Source organism: Simochromis diagramma, unplaced genomic scaffold (genome assembly GCF_900408965.1).
Source record: "Simochromis diagramma unplaced genomic scaffold, fSimDia1.1 OVJJ01000176.1, whole genome shotgun sequence".
Classification (NCBI taxonomy): Eukaryota; Metazoa; Chordata; class Actinopteri; order Cichliformes; family Cichlidae; genus Simochromis; species Simochromis diagramma.
Genome location: NW_024386892.1, coordinates 4,904,037 through 4,926,034, shown reverse-complemented (window position 1 = coordinate 4,926,034; position 21,998 = coordinate 4,904,037). Strand labels below are relative to the sequence as shown.

At 39.0% G+C, this 21,998-nt stretch overlaps 3 protein-coding genes across 5 annotated transcripts; all 3 read left to right on the top strand.

Annotated features, from left to right (window-relative positions):
* The first annotated feature begins 3,946 nt into the window (after window positions 1-3,946).
* LOC120734904 (G-protein coupled receptor 35-like) lies at window positions 3,947-7,207 on the top strand. The gene is made up of 3 exons (XM_040034011.1): window positions 3,947-4,659; window positions 6,151-6,338; window positions 6,441-7,207. Exons 1-3 carry the CDS (start codon window positions 4,573-4,575, stop codon window positions 6,952-6,954), a joined length of 789 nt encoding a protein of 262 aa, XP_039889945.1. The 5' UTR covers window positions 3,947-4,572; the 3' UTR covers window positions 6,955-7,207.
* Window positions 7,208-10,976: 3,769 nt separating this feature from the next.
* Window positions 10,977-15,317, top strand: LOC120734776. 2 transcript variants are annotated; one of them, XM_040033727.1, is made up of 3 exons: window positions 10,977-11,144; window positions 14,011-14,186; window positions 14,322-15,317. In XM_040033727.1, the coding sequence occupies exons 1-3, from the start codon at window positions 11,058-11,060 to the stop codon at window positions 14,827-14,829; spliced, it is 771 nt and encodes a 256-aa protein (XP_039889661.1). In that variant the 5' UTR covers window positions 10,977-11,057; the 3' UTR covers window positions 14,830-15,317. The 2 variants fall into 2 exon arrangements, with proteins under 2 accessions (XP_039889661.1, XP_039889663.1); XM_040033729.1 differs by having other exon boundaries at window positions 14,504-14,661.
* A 2,016-nt stretch (window positions 15,318-17,333) lies between these two features.
* LOC120734942 lies at window positions 17,334-21,926 on the top strand. Of its 2 annotated transcripts, none has more exons than XM_040034067.1 (4): window positions 17,334-17,566; window positions 18,279-18,434; window positions 20,983-21,170; window positions 21,304-21,926. In XM_040034067.1, the coding sequence occupies exons 2-4, from the start codon at window positions 18,348-18,350 to the stop codon at window positions 21,782-21,784; spliced, it is 756 nt and encodes a 251-aa protein (XP_039890001.1). In that variant the 5' UTR covers window positions 17,334-17,566; window positions 18,279-18,347; the 3' UTR covers window positions 21,785-21,926. The 2 variants fall into 2 exon arrangements, with proteins under 2 accessions (XP_039890001.1, XP_039890002.1); XM_040034068.1 differs by having other exon boundaries at window positions 17,334-17,570.
* The last annotated feature ends 72 nt before the right edge of the window (window positions 21,927-21,998 follow it).

The following is a 21,998-nucleotide window of genomic DNA, read 5'->3' as shown; positions in this document are numbered from 1 at the left end:
TTTAGCCCTTCTCATTCTCCGTCGCCACCATGCTTCTTCCGCGATGTGTGGATGTAAACAAAGGCACTGCGCATTTACCCATATTCTATCGCGATATTTCGTTTTCTTATCATTGCCTAACATTATACCGGTATTACCGTGAACCGTATAATATGGCGCAGCCCTAACTGAGACTATGCTTTTTATTCCTCATATGCAATGACTGTTACTGTCTAAAAGGAAAAAGGAAAAACTCTGGCATTAAAGTATAGGAGGAATCCATTACTCAAAAGGCCAATTACAATAACATTTTATACATAGCTCTGAATATCTTATACATATTTCCATACCATTTTTTCTATGCATATTTCTGTATATATGAGCTCCAGTTGCGAATGTATATAGGACCACCTTGTGTCTTCCTTTTATATTTTATATTCCCCTTGCTATAAGAGCTGTGTAACACTGAAATTTCTTATCCGTGGGATAATAAAGGTTTATTCTATTCTATTCTATTCTATTCTATTCTATGCTAATAGTTTTGAAGGGTAAACAAACAGGTGCATGTCTGGTTAAGACCAAAGGATTCATCACAGCATTTCAGAGGGATTTGCAGTTAAGGTATACTGATGTAGATTTAGCACAGGAGTATAAATGTTCTCTTATTAAGCAGCTAAACCACTAACAAAAACTACCCTCTGCTCACACGAGTTTTCTTGTTTCCCTTCATTGGCTTCAAGTTAAATTTAGAAGTTAGAAGTTTTATTAATTACATAAAACACTGACTAGGATCCTAAACAGACACAAGACACTACTATATGGTTCTGTAACGGGTTGATAGTTTAAAGTCTTAGGATACAGTCATAAATGCATCAATGTAGGTTTTCCTGCAGTCACTGATAACACCAACAGATTAGTCGTCTTCTTATTGATTTTTATGCTGTCTGACATCTTTATGAAACCAGGGAAATGATGGCCTGTTGGTCTTTAGATTAAATTCTTGTAATTGCAAAAAGTTAAAAAACAAATTGTTTTCTTTTCAAGATATTTTTTTAGTTTCACCAATGCGGCTTCAAAGAAATTTAACCAGCTTGCAAAACACCAAAGACTTTTTTGAACTTAAAAAACACACACAACCTAAACACAACCACGTCAACATTTAACAACGATATTATTAATAATACATTACACACTGTCATAACTGAATAGATCAGAGGAAATTCAAATTCTACTGTAACTGAAAATTCAATTCGTGCAACACTTAAAGTGTCCTTTCAAAAAAAATGTAAAGGATAAAATAAAAACTAAATATGATATTTATATAAATTAATGACTGCAATGATACAAAATAAAAATGTTTCAAAAGCTCTTTAGATGATTAATATTTGAGTTTAAGATGTCTTCAGATGAAACTCCATCAATCTTTTCTTGGTGGTGACTGGAGTTGATCCCAGCTGTCATATGACATCCTGGACAGTCTTCACACCTACAGGCAGTTTAGCATCACAAATACATCGAACTGCATGTTTTGGTCTGCAGGAGGAAGTCAAAGAGGAGAACCGTTCATGGAGATCATGCTGTGGTCTTTCTGCTTTTTTCTTCTTCTTTTAGTCATCACTGTTTTTCTCCCTCTGTTCCTCTTCTTCTCCTCTCTTTCTCTCTCTCTCCTGCTGTTAACTTTCTCCCAATCATTACTTTCTTTCTTTTTTCTTTTCTGTCCCAGGCCCTTGTCTCTTTTGGTTATAATAACCTAAAATAAAAATTCCTAATACAGTTTTAATTTGACTATCAAGTGAACCACTATAGCAAAGTGTGTCTCGTTTGCAGGCGTTGGAGAGGCGGAGGTGGAGTTAGGATCAGTGTCACTGGCAACACCTGGGCCAGTGTGCCAGGACTCTATATAAAAAGCCTTTAGGGCAGAGTTTTGTTTTTTTTTGGGGGGGGCTTTGAACTTTGCTTTTAACAGAATTACATGCACATGCTCCGCCCATCCACTCGCTTACACTACTGATGGTACTGACTACACACACCACAGTTTGTGTTTTTTGACAGTGCGTTTTCTTTTCTGTTTTATTTATTTAAAAAATATCTCTTGGAAGACATTCCTATCCATGTCTGGGTTTTTTGTCATGGCCGTGCGGCCCGGTTCATGACAGTTTGGTTCTTTTTCTCCTTCAGACAATTCTGACTGCTACACTGTCGGACAGGACAGGGAAAGAATGTAATAAAAGTCCCCATACTTCCTGCTGTGAGGTGACATAATCACTGCACCACCTTCATGCTATTTAGAAGAAATTACAAAATAATTTGTACATTTTCGTTTACAACATTCAACTACTCAAGAAAACAATATTTCCTGTTACTCCCAGTTGGTGCAAAGAACAGGATTTTAGGTGATTGACAGTCTGAGGGGACAGCTAAAAAATATTTGGAAAGGATGGTGTTTACTTATCTCACACTTTCTAATTCCTCACCATCTCTCCTGTCATGTGACCCTGTTTCCTCTTTCCCCTCATCTCTGACTACATGATCTGACCTGTCTGTGCTAACATCAGTCACATCTCCTGTGCTGTTTCTCTCCATAATGCAGCAGCATAGACGTGCCAGCAGCCTGTCAATGGGCCCTTTACGCATGAAAATACACAGAATGAAGTCCAACAATGAACTAAAAAGAAACAAAATCATAATGATAAAATCAAAATTTTTCACAGGGAAGCGTGTCTCAAAGTTCAAAGTTAACAGAGTGACTGCAGGAAGGTTTATGACAAAGTAATTAAGCAGCAACAGAACCAAGGTTCCTACAGTTCTTCGTTTTTCTTCAGTGGGCACTGAGGTGGCAGCAGGCAGAGCTTTAAGTGTCCCAGCGAGACAGAAGATGAAAAGGGGGGCAGGGAGGGCAGCATAAATAATTAAACGTACAAATTCATATGAAAATACAGCAAGAGCAACACTAACACTACAAAAGAACCAGACCAGAACACAGACCAGCACAGAACCCTCAGTTTGTCTGAAGCAGTCCAACAGTGGGCAGGCGATGAAACAATACCTGCAACACAAAAGAGAAACAAATGATGCTTCAGAGTAAAAGATAATGTTCAGAGACATGAAAGTGAACTCACTGAAACACAGAGAGGTACCTTTCCAGAGCAATGCAGGATTTGAAGTAAAGACTGGCCGTCACAGCAAAATAGTAAAAGAAGCATGCAATGACATCATGCATTATTATCCTCCAAAAGAATGTCATGCTGTGATGGATCAGAACGGAGATGATGAGGTTTGTGTGATAGATGACAGGAACCTGATATCTTTGACCCTGCAGGAAATATTAATGATTGAAACCATATTAATGCAATAAGAAATTTGACATATTGCACATATTGCAGGTGTAGATTAATATATATACACCACAAGTTAAACATGAATTTTCAGCTATGGCTAATTTAGAATATCAAATAAATCTCACATGAATGTCCAACAGAAACAGGGAGAACAAAGGGAGATTTGAACCAGGCTGATATGGGTTACCCAGCATCTTCTTGCTGTGAAGTGACAGTGCTAAACTGTCATCACTGGGAGAGAGTTAATACTTTTATTTCAACTACAATAAGTAAGTAAAATTCGATCTCCAGTGTTTAGAAGGTCAGAGGCAGAATAGACTGGAATATTACCAGAAGCAGTTACAAACAGTGAACAGCAGGTGTCAGTGTTTTCCTTTTTCTGCAGGAGCAACACAGATGAGTGAAAAATTAAAGAAAGAAACAAAAACCTTTTATGACCAGAAGACCCTGTATATAGAATACAGACATGTTGACTCTGTCATGCTGAAGAGACGCACATAGTTGTTACGAAAGTGATCACATTTATCTTGTGTTAAATCTAAAGTGAACCCCATGAAGGCTGCCCTTTATCTTTCAGCTTGCACAGACACTGAAATGTCTTATTGTGTCTTGCTGTTGTTGATAGAGAAAATGCTTCTGCACTGTTTTTATTGATTGATCGATTGATTGATGTTACACGTTTAGTTGTTCGTATTAAACCAGTTAGATGCTTTCATAAAGTAAAACCTTGTCAGAGAGAGAGGAATGCTAGCTGGTTGATTTTCATGCAAATGCGTGACTGTGAATTGCATAATGTGATGAAATGGGGTGTAAATAAGGCAATGAACTTCCCCTTTCAAGATCTTTGAAAAACATATTACAGAGTTTACTGACAAGTTAAGCTGGGAGCAGTCCTGAGGTAAGTAAAGACGATATTAGCTTTTCACTTAATTTTTCTACTTGAAGATTAGAAAAGCTATGAGGAAACTCCCTTATGAGGCTGTATTACAAAATGGACTGTGTGTGTGTGTTTGTGAGAGAGAGAGAAAGTGAAAGAAAGAGAGAGGGAGGTCGCTTCCAGGGCAGTTGAGGTGTATACGACTGATGTGATGTGCTTTCCACACCAATCATTCGTGAACTAACATAAATATACAAGTTAAAGTAATGGTGTAACTGCTGCTCTTTATCTCTGCTAAACTGAAATTCTCTCATTTTGATTGGTTTAAGAAACAAAAGCGTGGACACCAACAACACCGCTACAGAAAATCAGACCGAGATGGAGCCTGCCCGTGTGGTGCTGTGGAGCAGCTCATGTGTCTGCCTTTCTTTGACCATACTGGTCATCTTTTGTGTGTGTTGTTTGGTATGTAGCAATCGTTTTATATTTGTCGTTGAGGAAACTATTTAAAGGTTTACTGCAAAAGACCAACACAGCCTCAAAATGCCCCAAAATCAAGACATGGAATTGAAATATTAATCATCAAAATTGTGATGAGTGATGACTTCAGTGTGCAGAAAGAGTAGAACTGTGTCTTTGTGGATCCAGAGAAAGCATATGACAGAATGACAAAGCACAAACTGGCTTTGAAAGCACTGGTGCAGGACAGGTATGAGGACAGTGTGGCCGGTGGTGGTGAGGTGGGGGGAGGATTACATTGGGGATCGCCTCTTAACTCCTTTTTTAATTACAATGGTGATGGACAGGCTGACAGATGAGGTCAGGCAGAAGTTTCCATGGGCTGTGCTGTTGGCAGGTGAGCAGGTGGAAGAGATCCTGGAGAGACGAAAAAGGTCAACAGACGCGAGACGGAAAAAATGTGTGTGAATTAATAATAATAATGGATTGCATTTATATAGCAGTTTTCCAGGCACCCAAAGCGCTTTTCAATTCCACTATTCATTCACACACTGATGCAGGCAAACCACAGTTGTAGCCACAGCTGCCCTGGGGCAGACTGACAGAAGCGAGGCTGCCATATCGCGCCATCGGCCCCTCTGGCCAACACCAGTAGGCGGTAGGGTAAAATGTTTTGCCCAAGGACACAACGACAGGGACAGAGAGAGCTAGGGGATTGAACCAGCAACCTTCCAGTTACAGATGAGCTTCCCAACCACCTGAACCATACACAATTAGAGGAGGGGGGGTTGAAGACGGGTGTGACAACAAAGGTGTAAGGGTCAGAGATAGATGAGTTTAAATAACTGGGGTCAACAAACAGCAGACGGTGCAAAAGAGAGCTGAAAAACAGAGCGTAGGCAGGGTGGAGCAGGTGAAGATAAGATGTGTGACAGAAGGATAGCAGCGAGAGCTTCTCTTGTATCCTGTGGTATAAAATGTGGCCTTTTCTTTTATACGTGCATCATGTTTTTATCTCTGTTTGCCATCTTCCAATCTCTCAGTGTAAGTAAGGAGATACGGGGCTAATAGTGGAAACAGCAAATTTATCATCAGCTCAAAATAAAATCCATGTTACATATTTCTAACTTTGTACTCTCAGAACAGTAAAGCTATATTCTCAGGTCTTCAGCCAGTTTCCCTGCACGTAACTGTACTAAAGTGTATGAAATGCAAAATTACTTTACACACTTTTTATTTAAGAGGCATTATTATTTATTTATTTTTTAACTTTTGTTTTCTTAGATTTTTTTTAACTGTGTTTTTCATGTTGTCAGTGACACCCTAAACTTGATCTTATCCTGAATAAAGTACCAACAAAGACAGAAACAAGACTTCATCACCACATCCCTGAAACATTTTACTTAAGTGCCATTATGTCTTTTTAGAGACTCGGTTTAAGACAGACTGTTATGTTTATTACCACATCAATGTAACTTTCATTCACTTTTCCTATAGGTGCAAAGGAATAAAACTCCTATTATCTATTACACAAACCTCCTCATTGCCACAGTTATCCAGATTTGCACTATGATGATGATGGTGTCAAAGCCTGATGACAGGAAAATCTCCAACACTTCTTCTCTTGTTTTCTACTGTGCTGTGATGGCTAATCTTTACTTCAAGGTGTGCATTGCCCTGGAAAGGTATATATCTGTCTGGGCATTGGATTTCAATGTGCAGCATCTTTATGGTCATAAATATTGTGTATTGTGATCATCTGTACAGCTGCTTGTCTTGTATTGCAGGTATTTGTTCATCGCCTGCCCACTGTTGGACTGCATCAGGCAAACTCAGGGTTCTGTGCTGCTCTGTGTTCTGGTCTGGGCTCTTTGTATTGTCAGTATTCCTCCTGCCACAGTCTTACAACAATATTTCCGTTTAATTTGTTTCACCCTCCTGCCGGGTCTTCCGTTCATCTACTGTCTAATTGGGATCCTACAAGCGCTGCCTGCTGCCACCGCAGTACCCACTGAGGAAAAAAGAAGAATTGCAGGAACTTTAGTTCTGCTGTTGCTTAACTACTTTCTGATTGTACTTCCCACCACCATTTTTTATATTTTAATCGTCTCACTTCATTATCACTTTGATACTGATATCCCAGATATCGTTTTGACTTTGTCTCTGCTCAGTCCTTTTGTAGACTTGACTCTGTTTTTTTTCATGCGGAAAGGGCCCATCGACAAGCTGCTGGCATGTCTGTGCTGCTGCAGTATGGACAGCCCTGCAGCTGACGTAGCATCAGATCATCAGAGTGGCTGATGGGTGCAGAGATGTGGGTTTACTTCAGCAGAGACAAGTGGAGAAAAAAAGGAGAAGCAGAATTGCAGAAAAGAAAGAGAATTTAGTTTCTCACATATTTCTCATGTTTGTATGTATTTATATGTCCTGTTTATAATTATGGCATTTCCTCTTTCATAGACAGTTTTATAATACAAACTAGAGAGTAAGCAGGAAAATGTAAATAAGCCATCAATTCAAAGCTTTTTGTGCATTATTTTTATGCAAGTTTTTATTTTTTAGACATTAATAAAATTAAGGTATGTTGTTGCTCCAGTGTGCCTTTTTGTTCTTTTTGAGTGTTTTTTTTTTTTCTTTAGTGAAACTCTTGTTGATGTTAAAAATATACAATCATCTTCTAATTCTGTCATGAGATGACGGTGAAGCTGGCCATAAATACTGTCCGTTGATTGCCATGAATTAACGCCAGGTGAGCTGCCCAGGTGAGAGGAGGGCAGACAATCATCCCCACAGGACGCACACACAGCTGCTCACACGGACCATGACAAATTGTCTGTACTAACACTAAAGGAAGACATGAAAAACATCAATTCTGAGACAACTTCAGATTGTTTTAGCATTAAGAGGTTTTTATCCAGAGGTAAAGGAAAGTGTAATGTCATTAGCCGTGTGGGCCCAAACTCTGCTGCAGGTGATGGCAATTCTGGCTCTTTTTAGAGAACCGGCTCCTAAATATGCTTTTATTTATTCACTCCACATAAAATTAAAAAAATAAATTATAAAATACAAAAACCAACTACCTACAATTCTATTTTTAACTATTTAAAAAAAATTAAGCTTTCTCCTTTTAAACAAATTTAAAGTGAAACAACACAAACCACAACACAATAAAATATAAATTAATACGCAAAACAAGGAGATTTTGTCCTGCTTGGAATTGCATACATAGGATTCAGTGCATGAATAAACTTTCTGATTCCTTTATCATCCACAACTAAAAATAGTTGGAAATCAAGTGCAATCATTTTTGCCAGGTCTTTATAAATTGAGTTCTTGCTGGGGTCACAGGCTTCTGCAAAAACTGTCTAATACAGCTTTGGGTTGGTTTATGTGGTTGTGGTGGTCTACTGCATGATGTTGTAGATGCAGCAGCAGCAACAGTTGCAGTAGACACATTGGCGTCTTCATTAATATCACACTCAACTGACTGTGTTTTTTCTTCCCATTGCCCTGATGAGTGGACATCATTTTGTTTCTTTTCTTGGTGTCACTTATTTTCATTACTAGGCCTTTCTAATGTGACAATGTTGTCTCTTGTTGTTGCCCTCCCTCCTGCTCTGTTCTTGTGCATGAAGCGAAAAAAAGTGAGAGAGAGAGTGAGAGAAAGAAAAAAAGAAACACGATCCTGACAAGGAGCTGACACCTGTCATTCACGTCAATGATCTGGCTCTAAGAGCCGTTTCGTTTGCGACCGACACATCACTAGCAGGTCCATAAGTCAAACGATCACTGTAGGATCACTGAGAGTTACAAACTGTCTAAATTCTTCTATCTGTAATAAAATGATCAGTGTGGCTGCTCTACCAGGTGTAACAATTAAGTTTAACATCCAGGAATCCATGAAAATGGAATTTATGACATTTAAGTGAGTTAGAAGTTAGCAGGAAGTTAACTTCCATCTAAATATAATATGACATGTCCTGACTGAGGGATTTTTGAAACAAATTAAAACGTACAGCTCTGCTCACATCCAACATGCATAAAGACAGAAAACTAAACAGCAGTGACATTTGTAGGGTTACTGAAGTTTGGCTAGCTGCTATATAATGATGCGCTAGGTGATCGCTAGCGACACAGCTAGCATAATATAAACAGTGAAGCTGGAGGATGAACGCTAACTTTTTTCCCCCCGACAAAAGTTAACGTGAGGGTTCCCGATGGTTAGGGACAAATACAATCGCATGGCAGGATGCTGTAAACGGACCAAACTTCAGTCAGGAGAACAACTGATATAATCCATCCACAATACGAGGTTAGACATTAATATACTGGTGCATGGGCTGGGCTGTAGTTATAAGCTTTTAAAAACTGAGCTTGAAAATGAATAGCGGTAATAAAAACTGAGAGAAGCCCACAGTGATCACTGACTGTTTTTAGGGGCTTTTTGAGATTAACATGTTAAAAACACAAAAGCCTTATTAAACGCAGGGTAGTTTGGGCGGGGAAGCAGGATTTATCAGGTCATCACTTAAAAACCGGATAGAGATTAATACAAGAAAAGGGAAACAAATGATCAACATTAATACAAAGCTGGCAGTTTAATCTGTAAATGTATGTATAAGTAAAAAATAAAATACAATGTTTTAATTAAGATTTTTGTTTGTTAGTTTCTGGTTCTAACTAATATAAAAAAAGAAAAGCTGCTAAAGCTGGAAAGACAGAGCAGAACACAACCACTGAGGCACAATCGCAACAGGCCCGGCTAGGGCTGGGCTTAAACCACTGAGAATGAGGGTGAGGCCACAAAGGAACTGAGACAAGCCAATAATAAGGGACAGGAAAAACACAGAGCTAAATAACACAGAGAAACATATTCATACAGTTTCAAAAATGTTAAAATGCTCACATGGATAAACAATCTTCCTGCGGTGTGTATGTGTGCTTGAGTGTGTGAGTGAGAGAGTGTGTGAGAGTGTATGTTTCTTTGTCACTGAACTTCACAGATTCTTGATAATGAGGGTGGGACGCTGCAATAATGCTCACCAGGAGCGAGAGGCGGATGGATCCAGGAGGACCGAGCCATCGGCAAGCGTACTGGAGACCAAAGACAACTTATCTCAGCGACATCTGCACTTACAGCTAATGAGTCCCAGAGGTGAAAGGCAGCTGACCTCTCCAGGGTTCAGGACTTCATGTGGCAAAGAACTGCGCCATACAGACAGAGTTAATAGATTTCTCACTGATACGGTGAAGTTAGAGGCTGCATGAAGTGAGCGACACCCTGTTAAAACCTGTTAAAAAAACAATAATGACTATGTGCTGCGAGTGTGAACTGGGTGTACGATGCGATTGTCACTGCAACTTCCCCTTTGAAGACAAACTTGTCATATTGCAGATTTTCTGACTGCAGTCTCTCTCTTATTGTTAAATCATGGACACTGACTGTAACTGACACGAGTGAGGCCTGCAGTTCTGTAGATGCTGTTCTGGATCCTTTTGTGACCTCCTGGATGAGTCCTTGATCCACTCTTGCAGTAACGGTAAGTCAGTCATTCATTGGAAGGTTCACCACTAAGTTTTCTCCATTTGTGAAAAAAATATCTCTTATAATGGTTCACCAGAGTCCCAAAGCCTTAGAAATGTCAACGGACCAACTCAGGGGTGTCCAACTCCGGGCCTCGAGGGCCAACGTCCTCCAGGTTTTAGATCAAAGTTCATTACCAGCCCCAACCAGACTGAGGCCACAGCAGTATAACAAAGGGAGGATTCAGGGTCACCTGATCCAGACCTAAATATATGCTTTATCAAAATGCTCCAGTGCGGAGAAGTCAGTGTGCGAGAAATATGCTCTCTCTTTGTAACCCTGTCAGTACTCTTGATGTGGCACTTTGGTTCAGCTGAAGGCTTTTCCTGCTAATAATAAATTACAGTAGTCCAGCTTAGAAGTAATAAATGCATGAACCAGTTTTTCAGCGTCACTCTGAGACACGATCTTTGTAATTTTTGAGATATTGGAAGACAGCAGTCCTAAAAATCATAGAAATATGATATCTAACCAGATGCTTACTCTGGGTGTCATTACTGTGGCTTCCCGTAACACTGTGAGGAATATTGAAGTGGGTTTTTTTAACCAGGGTATGTCCTGGTCGAAAGGATATGTAGGACTGAGTACAAAAACTGAATTCAGAAGAAAAAATGTGAACTCATCCAGGTCTCAAAGTTAAAATAAAAACTATTTTATTGTTAGTTCAACCGACTTTTCTCCTAAACCTTTCTAACCTATAATTTCATGTGAGCATAATGGTGAAATGATAATCTTTTTCTGCCACTAGCTTTTTTTGTCTTCTCAAGAAAATTTGGTCAAACATTTTCCAGCAACTCGACCACAAAAGAGTCCGTCAGAGATGGAGTCCACCCTGATAATGACGTGGATCAACACCTATGTCTGCCTTCCTTTGACTATCCTGATCATCTGTTGTGTATGTTGCATGGTATGTAAAAAATTTACATTTATGTGCTTGTGTATCCATCAGCCTGAGATCTGAATATTTATTAAATTATTTAAAAAATAGAGCTGCTGTTCAACTAACGGAACAGGGGAAGAGTAAAAAAGTGATTGTTAAAATTAGATTGTTAGTTTCACATAAATTTAAAGGTCTGACTTAAAAAGTTATTCCAGTTATAGTCTTACTTCCTCTAACTGTAAAAGTATCTTGTTTATTAATACTTGCAGTTAGAGGGTGAGGGAAAGCAGCGAGAGGTAACGAGAGCGTAGAGAGATAAAGACAAGATATAAACTGTGAGGAAAAAAGGTACTGACATGCCGCAGTGACATAAATAACACGAGGAGTTAGTGATGGGTCGGTCGCGAACGAAATGGCTCTTAGAGCCGGCTCTTTGCCGTGTTTTTTTTTTTCTTTCTTTCTCTCACCCTCTCTCTCGCACTTTTTTTCCGCTTCACCCAGCACGCGAGCCTTGTGCTTTACGCTGGGCAGAGGGGGGAGGGGCGGTAGTTACACTCAGTAGCACAGGAACAGAGCGGGAGGAAGAGACAGAGAAAGAGCCAGGGACAACAAGGTCACATTAGAAAGGTATAGTAATCATCCACAACTATTTTCTGTTGCAGATGATGAAGGATTCAGAAAGTTTATTCATGCAGGCCCATATGACAGAGAATATGCATCTTTTTTTTTGTTTTCATATTTTAATTTATTTGTGTTGTTTCACTTTAAATTTGTAAAAGGAAAAAGCTGAAAATTTAAATAGTTAAAAGTTGAAATGTGACTAGTTGGTTTTTGTGTTATATGATTTATTTATTACATTTTATGTGGAGTGAATAAATAAAAGTATATTTACAGTGGCCCCCAGACACAAAGCACATAAAAACTCAAAACACGTACAAAAGACAACAGAAGTGCTCCAGAATGCTAGGGGGCAGTGTTGAGCTTTTGTTACCTAGTGGCTACACAAGCCAGCAAGTACCAACGACCGGATTTGGTGTGTGGTAGTAACAGGTATATATGAATGATTGTGTATAAATACACAAACAATACACATATGCTTTCATGCTTTCAATTGTGTAATTTAAGTGATCTAGGTAGCTCTGTTTTGGAAGTTCAGTTCATGCTAGAAATGTGTTTTGGAGTTTGTACGTGTTTTGTCTCTAGGGGCCACCGCATATATTTATATATAAACATATAGAAATAAAACCACTTTTTTTTTTTACATTAGTAATTCCTTTTGTGCATAATTTTATATTGTTGTTAATAATAAATTAATAAAAGCAACAAAACAACCTGAAGAGCCGGTTCGGAGCCGAAAGAGCCGGTTCTCTAAAAAGAGCCGGAAATCCCATCACTACCAGGAGTGAAAAGATGTGAAATGACAATGCTCAGTGCATTATGGGAAGTCCCTTTGAAGGTGGAACCTAGCAACTAAAATAAAGTATAGTGCAGGGTCACCTGATCTAGCTGTAGCCTAACTGTAACCTGACCACTTAAAGACAAAGCAACAAGGTGATATATACCAGTTTTTAAATTGTGTTGATAGGCCAGTAAAACCAGAGTCATAAACAATATATACGTTGCGTTTTTTTCCTCAATAGTTTCGTCACGTTTCCTGTCTAAGGACAGCGCAGCGAGTACTCTCTGCTTATGAGCAAAGAACAAAATAGGGGAAGTTTTAGGAGAGAGAGAGAGAGAGAAAGACAGCAGAAAAAGAGAGAGAGAGAGTTTTGAGATGTGAGAGATTTGTGACGTTTAGCGTGTTTGGAGTGTGTAGTTAATGTGTTGTCTTGTGTAGTTAGTGTGTGGTGTTGTGGATAGTTTTGTGTTGTGTGTCAGAACAATGAGGCGACTGCTGTCTCCAGGTAGAAACAGCAGTGATACACCTGCTGCTGTCAGACCTGCAGGTATCAGGCTGTGATGTTCTCCTTTATAGTGGACAGAAATAATGTTTTTGGAGTGGCACAAATAATTTGTGGCATCTTATTGAATGCAAACAGCTGATTGTTCTGTAAATAGTTTGAAATGGTTATTTAAAAAATCAAGGTAAAAGGTAAATGGATGCAAATAAATTTGTTGTTTGCAAAACTTGTGCATATGATTTTAAAATTGACCATTTTTATTTGTATTTAAAGTTATGAAATATGATCATTAAACATGTTTGTGGTTGTTACAGTAAAAAAAATAACTTTTTCTACTCTGATTTTATGTTTTTTGTCTGATTTTAGATCAATTGTGTTAATACAGTGTGTCAAAATGAAAACATAAACTTTTTTTAAAGTAACGCAATAGTTACTTTTCAAGTAATTAATTACTTTTAGAATATTGTAACTCAGTTACTAACTCTACTTTTTGAAGAAGTAACTAGTAACTATAATTAATTACTTTTTCAAAGTAACTTGCCCAACACTGTCATTGAGGCAGATGTTTTTAATTTTAGCAATACTGCAGAGGAAGCGAGGCAGTCCTCAGTGCAGAATATACTCTGTGAAGCTTTCATGTTAATAAAACTGTTTGATCACTCGCATAACAGCATTGTATCCCTCTACAGCACAACACAGCTAGCATAGCCACTCATTGGCTGTAGAGGTACAGGTTCACTTTATTTATTTTTTTAATTTGTCGCTCATCGTAGAGGAAGGAAGGTTTTCTTTAGTAAGACAAGAAAGCAGGCTGACTCAGTGTTACACCCACTGTTCCTGTTTCCTGTCTCTTATGTCACTGATATATCTAATTACTGAGAACAGACTTCGCTGTCCACACTAGTCTCCAGAAAACCTGGTATATAAGTAGATTCATTTTGAAAGTAGACATGCTACTGCATTAATGTGAATTCGTTGAATATTTCCTGCAGGTGCAACGGTGTCAGGCCCCTTTCATCTATTACACAAACCTCCTCGTCTCCAATCTACTCCAGCTCTGCATAACAATGGCATTCATGAAAAAACCTCATAACCAGGTTTTTGAGATCATTCTCTACTGTGGTGTGATGGCCAGCCTTTACTTCAAGTGTTGCATTGCTCTGGAAAGGTACCTATCTGTCTTTTAGTGTGTGTGTACTTGCATGTGTTTAAACATTATATTGTACAGTGAAGCATCTTAATAATCAGTGATCTATTATTCCGTACTGTGATCATGAGCGTCTCTGTCTGTTTTGCGTTGCAGGTATTGTTTCATCGCCTGTCCGTGGTTAGACTGGCTCAGACAAACTAAGGCTTCTGTGCTGGTCTGTGTTCTGGTCTGGGTCTTTTGTATTGTCAGTGTCCCTCTGGGTGTAGTGTTGCAAGAATTTGTACGGTTCATTATTTATGCCCTCCTCCCCACTCCTCTCTTCATCTTCTCTTTAGCCGGGACCATCAAAGCTCTGCCTGCTGCCCCTTCAGTGCCCACTGAGGAAAAACGAAGAATCATTGGAATGTTGGTTGTTTTGCTGCTTAACTACTTTTTCATGCTTCCCACAATCATCATTCATAATTTAATAAACTCAAGCTTGATTTACCCCACACAGATCCATGTTATGTTTGTAATCTCCTTTTTGCTCAGTCCATTTGTGGACTTGATTCTGTTTGTTTTCATGTGGAAAGGACCCATTGACAGACTGCTGGCACTTCTGTGCTGCTGTAATAGAGACAACACTGCAGCAGATGAAGCAGGAGGTGGTCAGTGTGAATGATTATAGGACAGACTGACGTGGTGAGTGAATAGTCAGAGACAAAGGGAGAGTGAAAAATTGCAGCCAAATAGTGTCAGAAATGCAGAGAAACTGGCTGATCGGTTCTTTTCCCAGTTTCCCAGTGAGAACTTGAGTCTCTACAGTGCAATATTCTTTGTGGCTTGAAATTAAAAGGCAAAATTTCTTCCAGAATCATTTCTCTTCATATTTTTTCCAGATGTTTCTGACTTAACAGAGATTAAACAATGGTACCTATAGTTCTGTAATATCTTACAAAAAGTAATGGAAATGTATCCATTAACGTTTATTCTTGTTTTCTCTTAAGATGTTATGTATTTGTCTGTTTACATTTTATGAATTAAACTGATTTTTGGTTGGATTTTGTTCTGTTGTTAATGCTGTTGTGCTGCTCTTTCCAGGATGTTGAGAATCATTCTCCAGGTTAGAACAAAGTGGCACCATTTGACTCTTGTAGAGGATTTACATTTTTAAACATTTGTACATTCACATTTATCGTGGTTTTGCACTGGAGATCATTGAGAGTTTAAATCTCTCAGTGCCAAATATTCCATATAAGACTGTAAAAATGTTTTTTTTGTCCTCTAGATGGCGCCATGGGTCAGAATGTGTCTCTATTACTTAAATAAAATTAAGTTTCAGTACAAATGTTTCATCAATAAAAATAACGTACTTAGAAGAACATATTTTGGTTTAGCTGGAGAGGCTCCAAGATTTGATTTGGCCGATTTCTGCACCTGATGTCTTTCTTCTTCTTCTTTTTATTATTATTAATATTTCTGCAATTGTAGTTATTATACATGTAAAAATATCTTTAAGTTTAAAACAAACAAACAAACAAATGGAATCCAGTTTTGTAGTTTTTCTTTGGCATCTATTTGGCCCCAAATATACTTGGTTAGTTTCAAGAAAATACTGTAGTTTGAGTTATAATAAGTTAAAATGAACCTCTATATATATATGGACTATATAGACTACGTGAAGTACCCTCAGAACGTCTGCTAGATGACGCTAATGCAGCACCAACCTCAAGCCCATAGCACAAGTTACCATCAAGTGTGGGATCTACCAAGGAGATGCTCTGTCCCCACTGCTGTTCTGCATAGGCCTGAACCCCCTCAGTGAGATCATTGACAAGACTGGCTACGGATACCGACTATGAAATGGAGCAGTTGTCAGCCACCTCCTGTATATTAATGACATCAAGCTGTATGCCAAGAGTGAACGAGACATTGATTCACTGATCTACACCACCAGGATAATAATAATAATAATAATAATGGATTGGATTTATATAGCGCTTTTCAAGGCACCCAAAGCGCTTTACAATACCTCTATTCATTCACTCTCACATTCATACACTGGTGGAGGCAAGCTACAGTTGTAGCCACAGCTGCCCTGGGGCAGACTGACAGAAGCGAGGCTGCCATATCGCGCCATCGGCCCCTCTGGCCAACACCAGTAGGCAAGTAGGGTAAAGTGTCTTGCCCAGGGACACAACGACCAGGACAGAGAGCCCAGGGATCGATCAGGATATACAGCAATGATATTGTAATGTCGTTCGGACTGGAGAAATGTAACAAAGAGAGGGAAGGTAGTCAGAACTGAGGGGACTGAACTACCAGAAGGCAACATTACAGACACAGAGCGCAGTTACAAGTACCTGGGGATCCCACAGGCAAATGGGAACCATGAAGAGGCTGCTAGGAAAGCTGCAACCACCAAGTACCTGCAGAGGGTCAGGCAAGTCCTGAGGAGTCAGCTGAACGGTAAGAACAAGATCCGGGCCATCAACACCTACGCCCTGCCTGTGATCAGGTACCCTGCTGGGGTAATAGGCTGGCCAAAGGACGAGATAGAAGCCACTGACATAAAGACTAGAAAGCTCCTTACCATGCATGGAGGGTTTCACCCCAAGTCCAGCACCCTGAGGCTGGACGCTAAGTGGAAGGAAGGAGGCCGGGGACTGGTGAGTGTCAGCACCACAGTCCAGGATGAGACAATGAACATCCATGAACACATCAGAAAGATGGCCCCAACTGACAGCGTGCTCAGTGAATACCTCAGGCAGCAGAAACCCAAGAAAGAGGAGGGAGACGAGGAACCATCATGGAAGGTCTTTTTTTTTTTAGTTCTTTGTGTGGTAATCTATTAGTTTTCTATTATTTAGTATTAGGTTATTCTTGGTATTTGCTGATGTAATATTTGCAATGCAGTTTAAGGATTTAGTTGTGAGTCAGGCATTTGTGTGTTCTAAAAAACTCCCCAAACAAAAGCCATTGCTGCATTAATAACTCTGTTTTCTTACATGCATAGAGAGAGAGATCCTGTTAAGAGTGACTGCAGGGGTTCATTTACTAGAAGGGCAAATTGAAATTATTAGTTTTTAAACTCAAGTGAATTGGGGTGCAAACTAAAAATAAAAAACTGTCTTTTCACTGTAAATCTTAAAAATTACCCTGCAAGTGTGACTGCATGCGGGTGGTGGGCGGGGTTTCACGATTTGCAACTTCCCCGTTCAAGACAATGTGAAGGCAACTAGAAGCATGGAAATATAAAACTGGCTCTACTCTAAAAATCACTACTCTTGTTTGTATTTGACTCTGAGTGGATTATGGAGTGTTTGAAGTTGGCAAGGACGACGTCTCTGTTCAAGACAGACGGGGACAGATATCATGTTTCAGAGTTTGATGACTGAGACCGTTGGAACATTCCTGAGGCAAGTAAGGGCAATGTTTACACTTATCACACTGCTTCTGAAGAACAGCATAGTCACAAGAAAACTGGCATTTAGTAATAAAGTATTATGAGATAGACTACTATGCTCTTTTCTTTTGTGCTTGCAGGGTGCTTTTGTATGAATGCAGAGAAGAGAAATGTGTGTACTGGTAACTGTTATTGACTGTACTTGATTATACTCAGATTACTTGATAAAAACTTGATCAGAGAAAATCAAATATTTAGTTTTCACTAGTTTAATACATGCTGACTGTGAATTCCAGTGAATGGGGGTTGGTATTTTTAAAGTTGACTACCACAACTTCCTCCTTCAGTTTTCACCAGCATTATCTGCATTATATTTCATGTGTGGGCGGTCTCGAGGCAAGTGAAGGCAACACTTGCAATTAGTCACATGTTCTTTTGTGTTTGCAGTGTGCTTATCTATGAATGTTGTGAATGTAAATATCTGTACTGGTAATGCACTAACTGCACTTGTTTAAGATCATATTACTTGTCAGAGACCTGATGACAGAACACTGATTTATTGTCACATATTTGCTTCAAAGTAGCAGTAAATATGTTTATGAACCTGATGAATACAATATAATAACACAGCCGTCTATATTATTTGTTACCAGTTTTCTACGTGTACTTTTTATAGAATTTTTTCATCACTGTAACTACATGAAATCTCCCTTTGCCACCGACAGGTCTTTCTTTGAAGAAAAGGTGAACGGTGCATCTTTTACCAGAGCTCCATCCCTGAATGGCAGATAGAGATGGGGCCCATCCATGTGATGATGTGGATCAATATTGGTGTCTGCCTTCCTTTGACCATACTGGTCATCTGCTGTTTGTGTTGTGTGGTATGTAGATAATCACTAAATATTGTGCATTTTATGTCTGTCAGTATAGGAACAAAAAGAAGAGTTTTCAAAACAAATATAATTAAAATAAGAAATATGTTTCCGTTACGAGAAAAAATGGATGGAAATAATTTTGAACTGATTCCAGCAATCTTAATGTGTAATTTACAAAACTGTGATAGACAGTTTAATACAAAATATTGTTCAGCAAGCTATTTTTTTCATGGTCCAAAGCCTGATCCTTTTAGCTGATGCCAGGAGACCAAAATGTCTCTATACTGTCCACCTGTGCACTGAACGTCCTTTTCCTTCTTGCGGTCACGTGCACAGATGCCGGTATAGATGCTTATTCAGTACTTAAACATTGAACTAGCACTATAGCACTATTAGTTTTTGTTAAATAAAAATTAAAATGGTGTAATATGTTGTGCACTGTTGTTCAGCTGTAAGACCTGATCAGAGGAATATAAACCTTCTTTTTACCCCGACTGCGCTACTGGTTAGGGAGAATTAAACATTTCACTGCGACACTAACATGGGCAGTATCGGACGTATAGACTGGATGGGTCCCGCACACCATTGAATCCTATCGAGATCTTTAAAATTACTTCTGTGGTTTATTGGGAAACGCGAACACCGATTATCCTGAATGTGTACCTGTCACACTGGATGGGGCTGTGCTTAGGCTTCTAAGGGTTATTCCTTTATGAGTCCTGACATAATATAATCAGCTGCATCTGTTATAGTTTACACGTTACAGTATACCCAGAAAAGTTTTCACACTTACATGCAGCTGTGACCTTAAAAAGTAGGTCGCGGTCACTCATTTGGGGTCAAGTGACAAAGAAGTGAAAAATGAATCATTATAAAAAAGAGAAAATTGACCCCTAGGGTGTGGTTAAGTGTAATGATCGTAATTTAATGTTTGTTAGAGTTTATACTGAACAGTAAGTCCAGGTTAATGTGCAGGTTTGCAGTGAATTACTATGTTGGTGCAGGCAAGACTGTGATATTCATGGTGACTGGTTAAGTGCTGAGTAATAGCAGGGACACTATAAGAGTGATATATGACACTTTAAAAATGTGAATTTATGGGAACATTTTGCAATGGCAAGGAAGTGTAATTTCTGTGTGTGTGTGTGTGTGTGTGTGTGTGTGTGTGTGTGTGTGTGTGTGTGTGTGTCACAAAGCATGATTATGAGAGAGATGGGGGTGGGTGGGAGTGATGGGGAGATGTTTCAGGGTTGTTCCTTCATTATTTTTGGGTCACTGAGGCAAATTGAGAGTCTTGAGATTTGGTGCTATATAAATAAAGCTTCCTGTGTAGGAGTGTATGTAACATCTGAAGGGATTTTAGAGTTCACATTGAATAATCTCAGTAAGAGGATTAATCATTACTCACCCAATGTGGATTTAAGAATTTGAATGATATTTTTTTCTCTACTCATTTTTGCTTTGTTGGATTGAAGTCTGAAAGGAGCTGGAGGACTTAATGAGTCACTGCTCCCTCATTTGGACTTCATTGGGTGCAGTCTGCAGAGGGCTGTCTGTGACCATGAGCACTGGCCACTAAGTGGCAGTGTTTCATCTGAAGTTGGTGCAGTTAACATCTGGACGTAGGCAACTGAAGCTGCCTGCATTGCTTGGTTGGGTCTATCTCTTGGAATTGGAAACTCAAACCATTTTGGAAAACTGCTCCAGACTTACTACAAAGGAGTAACTGCTGATCCACAACACTGAGTGTACAACCACTGCCCACACACTGCCTGCTGTACCACAACTTACACTATGTTTCCACATCTGTCAAATTTTAACCCCCACTGATGGCAACGACCGCTTTTTTAATAGAAATCTGCTAAAAAAAAACTTTATGGGGTAACGATGGTAAGGCAAAAAAAAAAAAAAAAATCATGATAAAAAATAGTTATGAATAGTTACGAATAAAACAACAGGGAAAAATAAGAGGAGACGGTTGCAGCACAGTGTGGGGGATTATTGTAAGAGAGTGAATCTGAATGATGTGTTTTACTTTCTAAAACTATGGTTGTTTAGCATGTAGTTAAAACCCTGCTGCTAAGTGGCGCACTGGTGACCTGTGGGTAGTTAACAGATTAAAATGAATAGAGATGGCATGAAAATATTACATCTGTTAGTTTGTACATTAATCAGTGTTCCTGTAACTTCTCTGTTCACATCAAACCGTTGTGTGAGTTAAAATGTAAAAGCTAAATAATGCTGACAAAGTGCCTGCACAATTTCAAGGCTAGCCTTTCTATCATCCAGTATGCACAACACCTGGGTCTCATAGCTTAATCAGAATGTTTCACTAAAGGAGTAAACGTTAATATACTTCACAGTGAAAATATTTGGAAGTGAGGTACTCTCTAACATATAATACACATCCCATCAGATAACAAGTGCAACATTGTAATACCGCACATGACAAAACATTGTCTGTTTAATCTGACCTCATAGACTGCTCTATGATGGAGTTGAACACATCTTGTTTATTACTTCATATTCTGACTAATACTTGTATGTCCTGCAGGTGCGACGGGATCAGGTCCCTGTCATCTATTACACAAACCTCCTGATCTCCAATCTAATCCAGATGTGCACTATCATCATTATCGTGGCAAAACCAGATGATCATGAAACCTACATGATGTCTTTTGTTATTTACTATTTCGGTGTCCAGGCCAGTCTTTACTTCAAGTTGTGCATTGCTCTGGAAAGGTACCTGTCTAACTTTCAGTGTGTGCACTTGCATGTGCTTGAGTACTATATTGTACTGTAAATCATCCATATTTTTAGAAATAATATATTCTCTACTGTGAAAATTAAGTTATCTGTCTGTCTTGTGTTGCAGGTGTTTTTTCATCACCCGCCCATTGATGGACTTTATGAGGCAAACCAGGAGTTCTGTGCTGGTCTGCATTCTGGTCTGGGCCCTTTGTGTTGTCAGTGTACCTGTGGCCATAGTCTTGCGTTATTTTCTACGAGTCCTTATTTTGATCCTAGTCCCTGCCTTTCTGTTCATCATCTGTTTTGCTGCGACCCTCAAAGCCCTGCGTGCTGCCTCCACAGTGAGCACCGAGGAAAAGCGAAGAATTGTAGGAACTTTGGTTCTGTTGCAGCTTAGTTACTTTCTGATGATCCTACCTGCAATTACTGAGTTAACTTTTGAATTTCACCCACATGACACTGTCAGAGATGTTGTTTTTATCTTGTTTCTACTCAGTCCTTTTATGGACCTGATTTTGTTTTTTCTCATGCAGAAAATGCCCACTGACAAGCGGCTGGCTGGTTTGTGCTGCTGCAGTAGGTGTAGCAGCAGCTCATCATTGTGAGGAAAAAGCAAACGGCTGTTGTACTACAGATTCAAGCAGCAAAAACTATTTTATTTTATATGCTCAAATATGCAGAAAATAGGTTTAAATGTTAAACAAATGTCTTCCAGTCAGAGAATGTTGCATATAATTTAATTTTTGCTTGATGCGTAAAGTTAAAAGATTAAAAATAATAAAACTAGTTTTAAAAAGAGACTTTTTCATTTGATTACAT